Source organism: Aspergillus novofumigatus (genome assembly GCF_002847465.1).
Source record: "Aspergillus novofumigatus IBT 16806 chromosome Unknown P174scaffold_4, whole genome shotgun sequence".
NCBI lineage: Eukaryota > Fungi > Ascomycota > Eurotiomycetes > Eurotiales > Aspergillaceae > Aspergillus > Aspergillus novofumigatus.
Window position 1 is genome coordinate 3,756,385 of NW_020194277.1, and position 11,963 is coordinate 3,768,347.

The following is an 11,963-nucleotide window of genomic DNA, read 5'->3' on the forward strand; positions in this document are numbered from 1 at the left end:
ACAAGCAGTGCTGTGCCACACATGGACTGGCATCGGTGCTTGTCACTGTGAGCAGAGTACTCTTGCCTGACCTGGCGACGGGACTTGGGGCCGGAATTTTCGGGGTGAGCCGCAATTCGCTGCTGGAGATGGAGGATGAGAGTGGTGTAGGTTTCGTTTAGAGGTATCAGCTGTCAGATGGGCTTTTTTGTACCTACGTGCTGGATGCTTTGTATGTCGCGTCCTTTATAACATGGCTCTGTCTTACATCCTCAGGTTGACTCGGCGTGGTGATGAAAAGAGTTCAATTCCTATCATCTATCGTACATATCACTACCAGATTTAGGCTACTATAGAGAAGTACCTCTCGGTAGGAGAAGGATAGAAAAGGTATGTGCGCACGCTATATTCCGTAGACAAATGCGACAATCAACGTCACGACGTTGATCCGTGGGTTGTGTTGAGCCCCATTACAGCGTATCATTCGCCACCGTCAACGAGGGGCGAGGAAGGGGTCGCAGTAGCTTGTAACCATGGATGAAAGCTGAATCTGCTTGCTTTCCATCGTATCAGAGAGCTATCCGGGAATCTCGAGGTCTACTACCTTACCCTATGATGCTTACACTGAATAGGATGTATATGTCCACCAATGACTGGTGATCTGATCAGGTACTAGCATTATCTGACAGCAGTCAGTTGACTCGGGGCTAGGTAGGGACAAGAACTGGCCGAGAAGCAGGCAATTTTAGAGATTCAGAGATGGAGGGGGGCAGATTCATTGTGGACTATGGCTGAGTACTGTAGTCTATACGGGCCTGGCTGATGGCCGGATGGGTCCAATGTGCGGGAAAGCTCTCTCCGCAATAATTTCAACAGAACCATCCTGCAGGCTCAGAGGATGCAGCATAAGGGGGGCAAGCGGGCAAGTGGGCCGCAGTGAAGCACCAACGACAATCGGCGCCAAAATACTCAGGCACTCGGGCTCGACAGTAAAATAAGTTGATGGCCATTGCTCCCCCGCACAACAATGGCGTCGACAAATTGCCTGCAGTAGTAGTGGATTCCAATGACGATGGACGAATGTAGTTCGTCTTCAGATATGAAGATGGGTGCTTCATACCTATTTATGTCGAGGAATGAGGAGATTTTGAATTGTGTCTAGAAGTGTCTCAGGTTGCTGTCTAAGAAGGGTCTCCACTCCGCATTGTAGAGAGTTGTTTGCTTCGTCGACTCGACCAGCCAAATGGAGGTCCGAGTGTAACCTAACATCCATGATGGAATGACGTTGACGAGTATCTACATCGCATTGAGGAAATAATTTCTGCAACCTCTCAACTAGAGGAAATAACAGTTATTACGGAGTACCTGATTTTCCAGCCTTCCCCATATGTAAGGTACTACCTCTACACATATTTTCCAACCCCCGTACGCGTGGAGAGATGGAATGAAGGTAGAAACTCTCAACCCCAATACATTTCTGGTCCCTTGCCCTCCTAGATATATTAATTAATACTGATCTCAATGCAATTGGTGGGCATTGATATAACTTGACAGTCTTGGTAGGAAATGTGAATGAACGTGACCAACCTAAGCACAACTTTCATCGGCTAGGCTAGCAGCTGTCTCCGCATTCTTCGAAATTAGCCCAATGCACTATCCATGCTTCCAACCCTTGAGTTCTTGACATAAACGCCAGCATTAGCTGCTTGATTCGAGGAATACGGAGTAGATTATATTATTGTCGAATCTAGAATCTTCCCTTGTAAGAGAAAAGACACAGAGTACCAGCTGTCAACCCCGCTCTTCACTCGTCTATGGCTGTTGTAAGAACATCACCTTACATCAGGCACGAGAATAACAGACAGGTTAGGAAGTTAAAGGCCGCACTTGTTTTAAACTCGAGCGTCATTTGAGACCAAGTCAAAGGCGACTGGATCGTTTTCCTCCCAAATCCCAATGCGCCATTGGTAACTTCGTACCCCCGGACGATCGTCAACTTGACCTCCAGAGACCCGCCAGGACCCGCTTAAGAGAATGCCATCCAGTGGTCGACCATTTTCCAGCTCCTGCCAGTGTCATACTACTAGGTACCCTACTCAATGACTGACTAGTGCTATCAACCAACAGTCGGGTTCGGCAACAGGAGAGAATATCATGATCCTACTAGATATGAGAACTTTATTAATATTGACAATTTCATTGCAGTGATTGGTGAGCTGGTCTGTTTACTGTAATCTTACCTGAAATCTCCTGTCAGGAGGCTGATTCGATCAGGAAAGGTAATCGATCGGCCATCTTCCTATTCAGCATATAAATCCGGCTAATGGAGTATCTAGACTGAGTCCAGGGTGGTCGATATTATATAGATATCAAAGAACCAGCTTCAGTAACAAAGAAACAATACAGTCTGCATCGGCTTAGCTCGGAAATAGAGACTCCATTGACGGACCCATATAAGGTCCAAAGTAGGAGAGCTGTACGTACTTAATGAGTCGTAAGAAGATCAGTCTTTGCGCCACTTCTCGGTGCCCCGACCCGTGGCTCGATCTAGTCCTCTTGTCACCCCCAAACCCAAAAAGCCCAAAAGTGGCCTGAGGTTCATTAGTTTACTTACATTAAGTTACCTTCCCTTAGGTTCTTCTACTTTGGATGACTTAGTACCTCCCTTAGACTTGCAACTTGACTGGGGTGTACAACCTTACTCCTCTTTTCTTTCGATTCTTCTTCCTTGTCTGTCTCTCCGCCCGTGTTCCTTTCATATCTTCTTCTCCTTTCCCCGTCCCCCTCTACTCCGTACATCCTATGTCGTATGTCGTTCTCATTCTTCCTCCCTCCATTAATATCCACTCCTTGATCTGGGACACCGAACAACATAACCTTCAATCCCCTGCATCGGCTACCGCATTCTAGATCGACTACGCCGGTCGAATTAACCTTGGAATTAACCTTTCCAACTCAGCTACGTTTCCGACAGTTCACCACAGACCCGTCCTCGCGATACCTGCGCCGCTTTTCCTCTCCGCCTTCAACGCATTCCCCTCCGCGACAAAGCAGTAAGATCAACACTTTCTTTTTTTGTCTTCTTCTTTTTGTAACCACCTATCGTCTGTATCGCATCTAATCGCAACGGAAACAGCTTCATCAATAGGCGATCGCAATCCTCATACTTCCTTCCTTCCAAGATGCGCTGCTCCTAAGCAGATCTGCCCACAGTTCAGGCGTCAAGAGTGCTTTCACAACGTCATCCGTCACGCTACCACCCTCGCACCACATCTTTAATCTCCAATACTGCGCCAGGTGTGACATCAACCCTGTCGCGATTTCGATCCGACTACTTTATAGATTCTGTGGACAAATTTCAGTCCCGATCCAAAAAGTGTCGAAAATAATAAAAACAAATAAACGAAGTTATCAGCAAGAGAAAACAGCCTACTGTTTCTCTTCGAGCATTGAAGGACGAGCTACAATCGAGACCCCATCTTCGCGCAACGCCTTCGCCGCAAACTTCTGTGCTCGTTTAGACCGGAAGCCTGGTCGCTTCTTTCGTCGCCTTGCTTATTTCAGTTCGATTACGGACCACAACGTTCTTTCATCGTCGAGGGATTGGCTTCGTTTGGGTTTGGATAGAAAATAAAGGGATCGTTTTTACTCTAGACTGGTAAGTCTCCGACGTTTGATATGTCGGAAGCTTGCTCATACATCGGGAACGCTCGCACAGACTTGTTCACGAAATTATTCTGCCTTTTGTATTCGTTGAGAAGTGCCAGTGATACCCAGGTCCATAAAGGGCTTCTGCGTTAAAAGGGGGAATTGTACATTGTTACTTTCTACGGTATGTGTTGAGTCTTCATATCATGCTTTACCCCGTTTTACACCCCGCATCCCCACAAAAATGTCAACCATTTTCACGCGGCATGATTTTCTCAATCGTGGCTTCTTCTGGGGCGTCTACATCTTCGCCTGGCGGAGCTCCAACCGCGATTTTTACTGCATCCCAACTTCAGTGTGTCTCAAACAAACGGTCGATCAAGTCGAGCGCAGTGAGGCATACGGGCATGTAAACAAGCCGAAACCTCTTTTTTCCTACTTCTATCCTTGAAATTGCAGTCAGTGGGTCGAAACCTACCATTGAACTGTTCCTTGGGCCGACAGGTGCCAAAAATTGCCACAGACCCTTGAAGTCAGATCTCATTGGCCGTTGCTCGATTTGGGCTGAATAGTCCATATCATTATTTGAGGCCCCGGCTGTGAGGTCCGTTGGTGCTGAACCTTCCATAGCTTTCAATATCGCCACCTCAAGCTACTTCCCTTCATATCGCTCAGTATAGACATTATCCTATGCATCTGTCTGCTATTTACCCTGCCATTCTTTGCGTATCTGACTTAAACATTATCTTCATGCTATGCGTGCTTCATCTCATTTTCATTGACACTTCAATTTCACTGGTGCAACCTTGAACTAACATATCATGCAACAAGCTCATATTGTGCTAAGGTCACCGAAGCTCGTCCTCAGGGTCCACGCTCCTTCCAACACATTTGCAAAGTCAATAGGGCCTATCCTCTTATTTGTTTCATTCTCTTGAAATTGACCATACACGAGTTGCTCTGGTTCATATCTTCTTCTAGTGAATACCTTGTGCTGCTTTACTTCTCGGCGCTGCACACAGAGTGGTGTTGGAAAAGTCAAAATCACTCCCCTCCTCTGTCACTACATCCAAGCATCACCATTTTCGGATATCAGTAAGTCGATATCTTTTACATTGCACCTGAAAGACTTCATCCCATCCTCATACGCTACACAGCCTCGGTGCTGTATTCTACTCAACCCGTCGGTGTGGGCTTCCTTATCTGTATCTGCTGTTGCTGTCCGGCCCGAAGTGTTTAGTTAGGCTTCGTCTGGATTTCTGACCTTGGGCTCCTACTCATCTCGTCTACTTGCTAGCTTTCTCTGGACTCCTACTGACCTGCTTGTTTTAGTCCCTGGAGTCTCAGTCACGACTGCGCCGTCGCCAGTGATTCAGCCTTTCTCGCAATCTACGCTTTGAGATAGGGTTGAGCTTACAGGACAATATGGCCGCGTCGTCTGAAAAGTCCACGCAGGAATCTAAACCTGCCGATCCGCCAGCAGTGTCCAGTAATGCGTCAGCCAGGCTTGAAAAAACCCATCCTGGAGTCCGTCGTTCGACGCCCGATTCGGAAGCTTTGGCATCTTCAGATGACGACGTAGAACACTCGCATCTGCCGTCAACATCTGTACCTGTTTCTGCACCCAAACCTACTCGCCGTACTTCATGGCTGAACGAGATTCCCCTCAATATGCCCCGAAAGGTGTCTCTGACTACTGGTTCGTTGATCTCAGGCACCGGTGCATCTAACCCGACCAGCCCCGCAACCGATCACACCGGATGGCCTTCGGGGTCAAGCCCTGGATTGGGCAGCCAATGAACTGGAACCACGTCGGAAACAACTCGTTCACATGGGGCACAGGCATTTGGAATTCCGAATCCAGAAAAGAGCCGCCACCCCGACTCTCAGAGATTGTCCCGTCGCCTACGATGTCTAATGCGTCTGCTGCTAACAACTATTTTGCGGATGAGTTGCTGAGTCCCACTGCCCGCACTACATCTGGAGAGTCGGCGATCCCGTTCTCTATCCCGCTTCACCCACGCCCAAGACCTATCGCTCGCAGTCATACTCCGTGGGACAGATGGATCCAGAATACTTGAACACGATGGCCAATAAGTCGGCGGCGCCGTATCCAGGTGGGCGGGCTCGGAATGCTGGACAGTACTCCGCGCTGCAACACCGATCGTCTCGGCCAAGCCTCCTTGGAGAACTTGGTCATGACCCTGCCACTCTCGGTCGTGTTCGTGAAGATGATGACGATGGCGGTAGCGGTAACAGTTCCGACGGTAGTCTCAACGCCTATTCGGCGAATCAGGCGCGCACAATTGAGCAACTCTCGCGGGAGAATGCAATTCTGCGCCAGGCTGCAGGTCAACTGGATAACAGACTTAGAGATCGCGCCATGTCTTCTGCGTCCACTGCCAGTGGATATGCAGTTGGTAGCAACTTGCGCAACCTCCATCGGATTCGTGGAACCGTCCCGGAGGAGACGGACCTTGCTGTGGAGGATCTCGACGAAGTGGGCGACATACCCGGTTATAGCAACATTCACAGCAGTCTGCGTAGAAGGTTTTCCGAGCATTCGGGGAACCTCGAGAAGCAGCTGCCTTCCACTCTCACCCCGCTTGAGAACCGTGCGCTGGAAAATATTCGTAAGGCCAATTGGCAGACTTCCCTTGGATTTGGCAGCCTCGCCGATATTCCTCAGAGCAGGCGACACTCTTTCGCAGACATTCCCATTCGGCACGCTTCTATTTCTGGCGACTCTCAAGCAGCGGCCACCTCCCGGGCTGGATTGGGAGATCGGGAAGACCGTCTTGTCAATATCAGTGATGGTTCCCTTTCAAATGCCCAGAGCCAGAATCGTGAGTATCACCGTTTGCATGTGGCTTCTCGTCCCGAGGAACATGAAATGGAAATGGAATATTTACGAGCTCGTCAATTTGCAGAATCCTACTTTGCTCGCGACCAAGCTCTTCGTGCTGCCGAAGGACCCTCTGCAGTTCCTACTTCGCTTCACCAGGCTTATACGATGCCGAACGCTTACGGCCGCCACCAGTCTGGTCTTGCACATGGCCATCAGAATCAGCTTCTGTATATCGTGACTTTCAAGTGCCACCGTGCCGACGTTTTCTACATTCAAGAAGACACTGGCTTGCAGGTGAAACCCGGTGACTTGGTTATTGTTGAAGCGGATCGTGGCACGGATTTAGGCACTATCCAGCATGCGAATGTATCCTTGCAGAGAGCCCGGGAGCTGAAACAGCAGTATGCAGAGGAACACTACAAATGGCTGATGATGTTCTCTCGGCAAGGCCAGAACGGAACCGCGAACGTGACTGGGAGTGTTCCAGCCCTGAGCGGAAGAAGCACTATCGGCGGCATGGGTCCTCATGGTCCGCATGGTGTGCAGGATTTAGCAGGAGATATCAAGCCTAAGCTCATCAAGAGACTTGCGCAGAACCACGAGATCCTGACGCTCCGCGACAAAGAGGGCAACGAGGCGAAAGCAAAGCGGGTCTGCCAGCAGAAAGTCGCCGAGCACAGACTCAACATGGAGATTCTTGATGCCGAATTTCAAATGTAAGGATTACGTCCGGGCCATCGAATTCATTGTACTAACTGCGACTACAGGGATTGGAAGAAACTCACTTTCTACTACTTTGCGGATTCGTACATCAACTTCAACTCTCTTGTGACTGATCTTTTCAAGATCTACAAGACCAGGATCTGGATGTCGGCAATTAACCCAGCATCCTTTGTGACTCCGCCAACTGCTGGTTTACCACCTCCGGGAGGTGTTGGAAATGGCGACGGCCGAGTGTACGGCGCAGCTCGAGACGGCATGGATGTTGGCAGAGACACGGTGGGCAATAAGGTCGGGCCCTTGCGCAGCACCTACACAGATCCTTATCAGCCTTTCCCTCATGGTGCCCGACAGCCTGATTCCGGCCTTGGTGAACTCGCACCCAGTGCCGATCCCTTCTCTGCATACCCGCCAAACGCTTATGGTGGGACCTTGGACACTGGCTATATCGACTATGCCGCGCATAGCCCTGGCGTGGGCGGTGGTCCGTCTCGAGTTCATAATGCGCCAAATGACTGGACCACCCGGTTCCAGGGCCTGTCACTTGGATCTTGAATGAGAGCCATCGTACCCTTGGTTCAAGGTATCGCTGTCTCCTATACATCATGTTCGCTGTTGATTCAGTGAAATGACATGCACACTGTACTTTTCTTCTCCATCTCCATGTTCTGTTGGGGTTCCACCTATTTTCGAAAGTGTTCTTTATTCAGTGATTCCCATTTCTCCAGTCGTTCCTTTTCGATCTCTCTCGTCGGCTTTTGCCACTTTCTTCCAACGCTCTAGAAAACCTGTGACGGATCTGCTAAAAGATTTACGATCTGTCGCTATGCTGATACCTAATAGACCTCAACTCATGAATTGATGGCTTTCCCTGATTGCTTTTCCGACTACACTCAAGCAGCTGTACATCAGCACTTGCGCTTTGTTCTCCTCTTCGTTTCCTTCTACGATCTTACATACAGGTGCTTCTTGCGTGCCGTCTCACATTCATTACCATACTACTGTCCTGTTCTGTACACGGTGCCACAATGATAGTTACGAATGACTTTGGTGCAGTCGTGATGGTTTGCAGGGTTGGAACAGTTGAGAGACTTTTCTTTTTCCTTTTCCTTGCGAAACAGAAACGAAGAATATTGAAATTTTCTTACTACGGGTAATAAAATTGAACTCTACATTTAGACAAGAAATAAAATTGTTCATGCTTGCAATTGATAAACTTTTGCCTCTCCTCCTTGCGCTCCTAGTACATCAGAATAGGGCACGTGCCGAACCACACCCAGCTGTTGTTGCCTTGCGGCCTTAGGGCTGGACCTAGAATGCAGTGACCTAACCTGATAAGGAAAAGGAGGATTTCTGATCCACATTTGACACCTTAGGCATAAACAAGGGTTAGTGTCAAAGCTGGTTGGTGGATGCGGTTAGGCTCGCGCTCGCCTAATTTGCTAGTGTCCCACACACAACACCTCGCAGAAGAGATCATCTTTCCCTTCAATCTTTCCAGAGCGACATCGACGACAACCGACGACCTGCCACGCCGACAAGGTACGTATTCGCGCCCCCTCAAATTGCGATAGAATTTGCCTCGAATTGATTCCAATAATCCGATTCAATGTCTTCGCAATTGTCTGATTCGTCAAAGCTGATCGATTCCAGATGGGTGCCCTCAAGTACGTGGAAGAGATCCAAAAGAAGAAGCAGTCCGACGTGATTCGCTTCCTGCTGCGTGTCCGTTGCTGGGAGGTGAGAATCCCCCCCTCAATTTCGAACATTTGACATCCCGCCGGGAGGTGAGAAAAAACCTCGTTTGCTTTGCCATAGGATACCCTCGAAAAAAGAGAATTTTTTTTTGATTCTGGGTGTTGCTGGGCTCGGCTTCGAAGATCGCAAATTTCGCTCACAAAGCTTGCTTTTCTTTCCCGCCGGCGGATGATGTGGATGTGGCACACAAGACAAGTTATATTTGGACTTGTGTTGTCTTGCTATACACTCGTTGAACTTTGCTGAGAGTGCATCAATATAGCTCCGTCAACTGAACGCTATCCACCGTGCTTCCCGTCCTTCTCGCCCCGACAAGGCTCGTCGTCTCGGCTACAAGGCCAAGCAGGGCTATGTTGTCTACCGTGTCCGTGTGAGACGTGGTGGCCGTAAGAGGCCTGTGCCCAAGGGTGCCACCTACGGTATGTTTCGCGAATCCAGGAGATTTTGAATATAAGAGATTGGACTAATGTGGCTTCGGATTACAGGCAAGCCCACCAACATGGGTGTTAACCAGCTCAAGTACCAGCGTGCTCTGCGTGCCACCGCTGAGGAGCGTGTCGGTCGTCGCTGCGCCAACTTGCGTGTCCTGAACTCCTACTGGATCAACCAGGACTCCACCTACAAGTACTTCGAGGTCATCCTCGTTGACCCCCAGCACAAGGCTATCCGCCGCGATCCCCGCATCAACTGGATCTGCAACGCTGTCCACAAGGTTCGTCTACAATGCTCGTGCAACTCGGCGCGATTCTGGGAATTTCGCTGCACTCTTGCTAACATTTCCTGTACAGCACCGCGAGAGCCGTGGTCTCACTGCCACCGGCAAGAAGTCCCGTGGTATCAACAAGGGCCACCGCTACAACAACACCCGTGCTGGCCGTCGCCACACCTGGAAGATCCACAACACCCAGAGCTACTGGAGATACCGTTAGATGTAGAACATTGGGTGTTCATGGGGGTTGGTGGTTATGGAAAATTTCTCTCTTCGAGGATGTGTTTATTCCGACAAAAACTCGCTTCTGTGACTTTGTCATTGAATCATCAGGGTGCGAGCCTAATGCAACAGATCTTTCGGATCGGATGTTAGCAAAAACCTTTCTCTGTTTCTTTCTATGATTCCCTTAACGAAGTACGACGACTCTTTTCTTGGTTCAGGACGCTCCCTGCAGCTTGTAGTGGACTGGTAGGCTAAACATAGACCAACGTCAATCTGCAACCTGTTGTAATTGATATGCACTGCAGGTGGTTGTCAATTACCGGTTTGACGCCGAATAGCCGCAAGTGGAAGACGTTCGGACATGCTGATGTTGCAGCAACCCGGAACATGGTTTTTTGGTTAACTAAGATACCACTTAGCCCAAGTTGTCAGAGATTGTGAGACTAGTCGGAGCTTCAGCGCCCAAAATAGCAGCAGTTCGTGACATCCGAGCGTCACATCCAAGACCAGCGCCTAAGGCGCGGGTCGACCCATTAACCGTGGTCCAGTAGGGCGACGCCGAGGTAGGCTGTCGCAAGAGTTGGCAGACATGATCTAGTTGATAATTTCTTTCATCCTGGTTTCTTTCCAACTTCCAGATGCCTATGACTACCTTGACAGTCTTAAAGATCTCTCGAAACTATATATTCGTTGATACTGGCTCACTGTGGCTGAAGTTCCCACTCTTCTAGCTTCAAAGAAGCTCAAGGTGACATTATAAGGTATTAACCGCTTTCTACCACTGCCCCTGACTAATCGCTCTCTTACTCATCAACCATCCACCACTTATCATCATCATTAGAGTTGCATCGAGTGCGGCTACTCTTTTTGGTTCCCTTTTTGGTTACTGAGGTCACTTGGTTCAGTCGATCTGTTCCAGGTTTTTTTTCGGCAGGATCCGGACCCAGTTTAAACCTCCTTCATACCTCCAACTCTCCTATCTACCTAGTACCTATGTTGCCTCCTTTCTATCTCTAACAAGCGTCGCTGCGGTTCCTGCACATTACTCCCGTTGATCAGACGACACTTGTGCAATACCTAGTTTTACCAGGCCTTTGAATTAACTACGTCTGCTTTAGTCTACGAAGCACTTATTGCACGCCTGGAGTTGTTCCAGCTCAGACAGTCACCAGATATACACAAGCTAATGCGCCCATATGCCGTCGCGGTCCGCGTATAACCATCCTCATCCTCCGACTCTGAACTCCTCCAGCGTCTATCCGAACACCGCCCTTCTCTCTTCTTCAGCGGAGAGGAGTGCACAACGCCACATCCAGCACGATGCTCCCATCCTGCCGACGATGACCGGCAACCCGGCGACCTCGCCTCCCCACAATCGAGGTCATTCTCGTTCGATCAGTCACCCGTTTCCGTCCGCCTTTGGCGGCAAAAGACGCAACCCGAACCCGGGTTTCTTAGACTCTGACTCCGACGATGACGACGTTGAGGTGACGCATCTTCCCGATGTGCTTTCTAGTAGCCCCAGGAAAGGCTCCTCACGCCCGTTGCCGGGTGCAGAGGCGATCTCAACAGGAAAATGCATGACGTGCAACTCTACTGTTCGATGGCCGCGGGAGTTAAAGGTTTTCCGGTGTACGGAGTGCTTGACTGTAAATGATCTGGAGCCGTACACTTCGAAGGATTTGGGGGGTCAAGGGAGCTCGCGGAAGGATGGGAAGTCTGGTCTGTCCATACCGAGAAAAGGTGTGCCGAATTTACCTGGTGACTCTTACAGTTGATCTGGGCTAACTTGCAGAACCAGCGGTTCCTCTCTCCGTGGAACGGACACGGTCCATAATCGATAATTGCGTTTCATCTTATTTGCGACGGCTTTTAGACGCGCCTGTGCCTCCTTCAAGATCCTCCCCGTCGCGTACACCCCATTCTGAGCCGGCCGCGTGGATGCTCGAGCGCGCAGTTCGTCTGCGTCCAGTAAACCCGGGAAACCAGATTGGTTCAACGGAGTCTCAAATCCTTTGAAGCCTACGGCCAGCTCCTTGGCGCCACATGCGGACGTTAGGGATCCTCGGCTACGTA

The 11,963-nt window shown here is 49.7% G+C and overlaps 4 protein-coding genes across 4 annotated transcripts; 3 read left to right on the plus strand and 1 right to left on the minus strand.

The window, feature by feature from the left end:
- Positions 1–3,513: 3,513 nt before the first annotated feature.
- P174DRAFT_442155 (uncharacterized protein) lies at positions 3,514–4,533 on the minus strand. The gene has a single exon (XM_024827512.1). The coding sequence runs from the start codon at positions 4,253–4,255 to the stop codon at positions 3,980–3,982; it is 276 nt and encodes a 91-aa protein (XP_024683406.1). The 5' UTR covers positions 4,256–4,533; the 3' UTR covers positions 3,514–3,979.
- A 519-nt stretch (positions 4,534–5,052) lies between these two features.
- P174DRAFT_421335 (PSP1 family protein) lies at positions 5,053–7,750 on the plus strand (the record flags this gene model as incomplete). Its single annotated transcript, XM_024824942.1, has 4 exons — positions 5,053–5,310; positions 5,367–5,548; positions 5,614–7,191; positions 7,243–7,750. 4 exons carry the CDS (start codon positions 5,053–5,055, stop codon positions 7,748–7,750), a joined length of 2,526 nt encoding a protein of 841 aa, XP_024683407.1.
- A 942-nt stretch (positions 7,751–8,692) lies between these two features.
- P174DRAFT_512914 (60S ribosomal protein eL15) lies at positions 8,693–9,995 on the plus strand. Its single transcript, XM_024831919.1, has 5 exons — positions 8,693–8,737; positions 8,849–8,935; positions 9,216–9,372; positions 9,439–9,665; positions 9,742–9,995. The coding sequence occupies exons 2-5, from the start codon at positions 8,849–8,851 to the stop codon at positions 9,880–9,882; spliced, it is 612 nt and encodes a 203-aa protein (XP_024683408.1). The 5' UTR covers positions 8,693–8,737; the 3' UTR covers positions 9,883–9,995.
- A 1,088-nt stretch (positions 9,996–11,083) lies between these two features.
- On the plus strand, positions 11,084–11,665 carry P174DRAFT_431697 (uncharacterized protein; the record flags this gene model as incomplete). Its single annotated transcript, XM_024825708.1, has 1 exon — positions 11,084–11,665. One exon carries the CDS (start codon positions 11,084–11,086, stop codon positions 11,663–11,665), a length of 582 nt encoding a protein of 193 aa, XP_024683409.1.
- Positions 11,666–11,963: the final 298 nt, after the last annotated feature.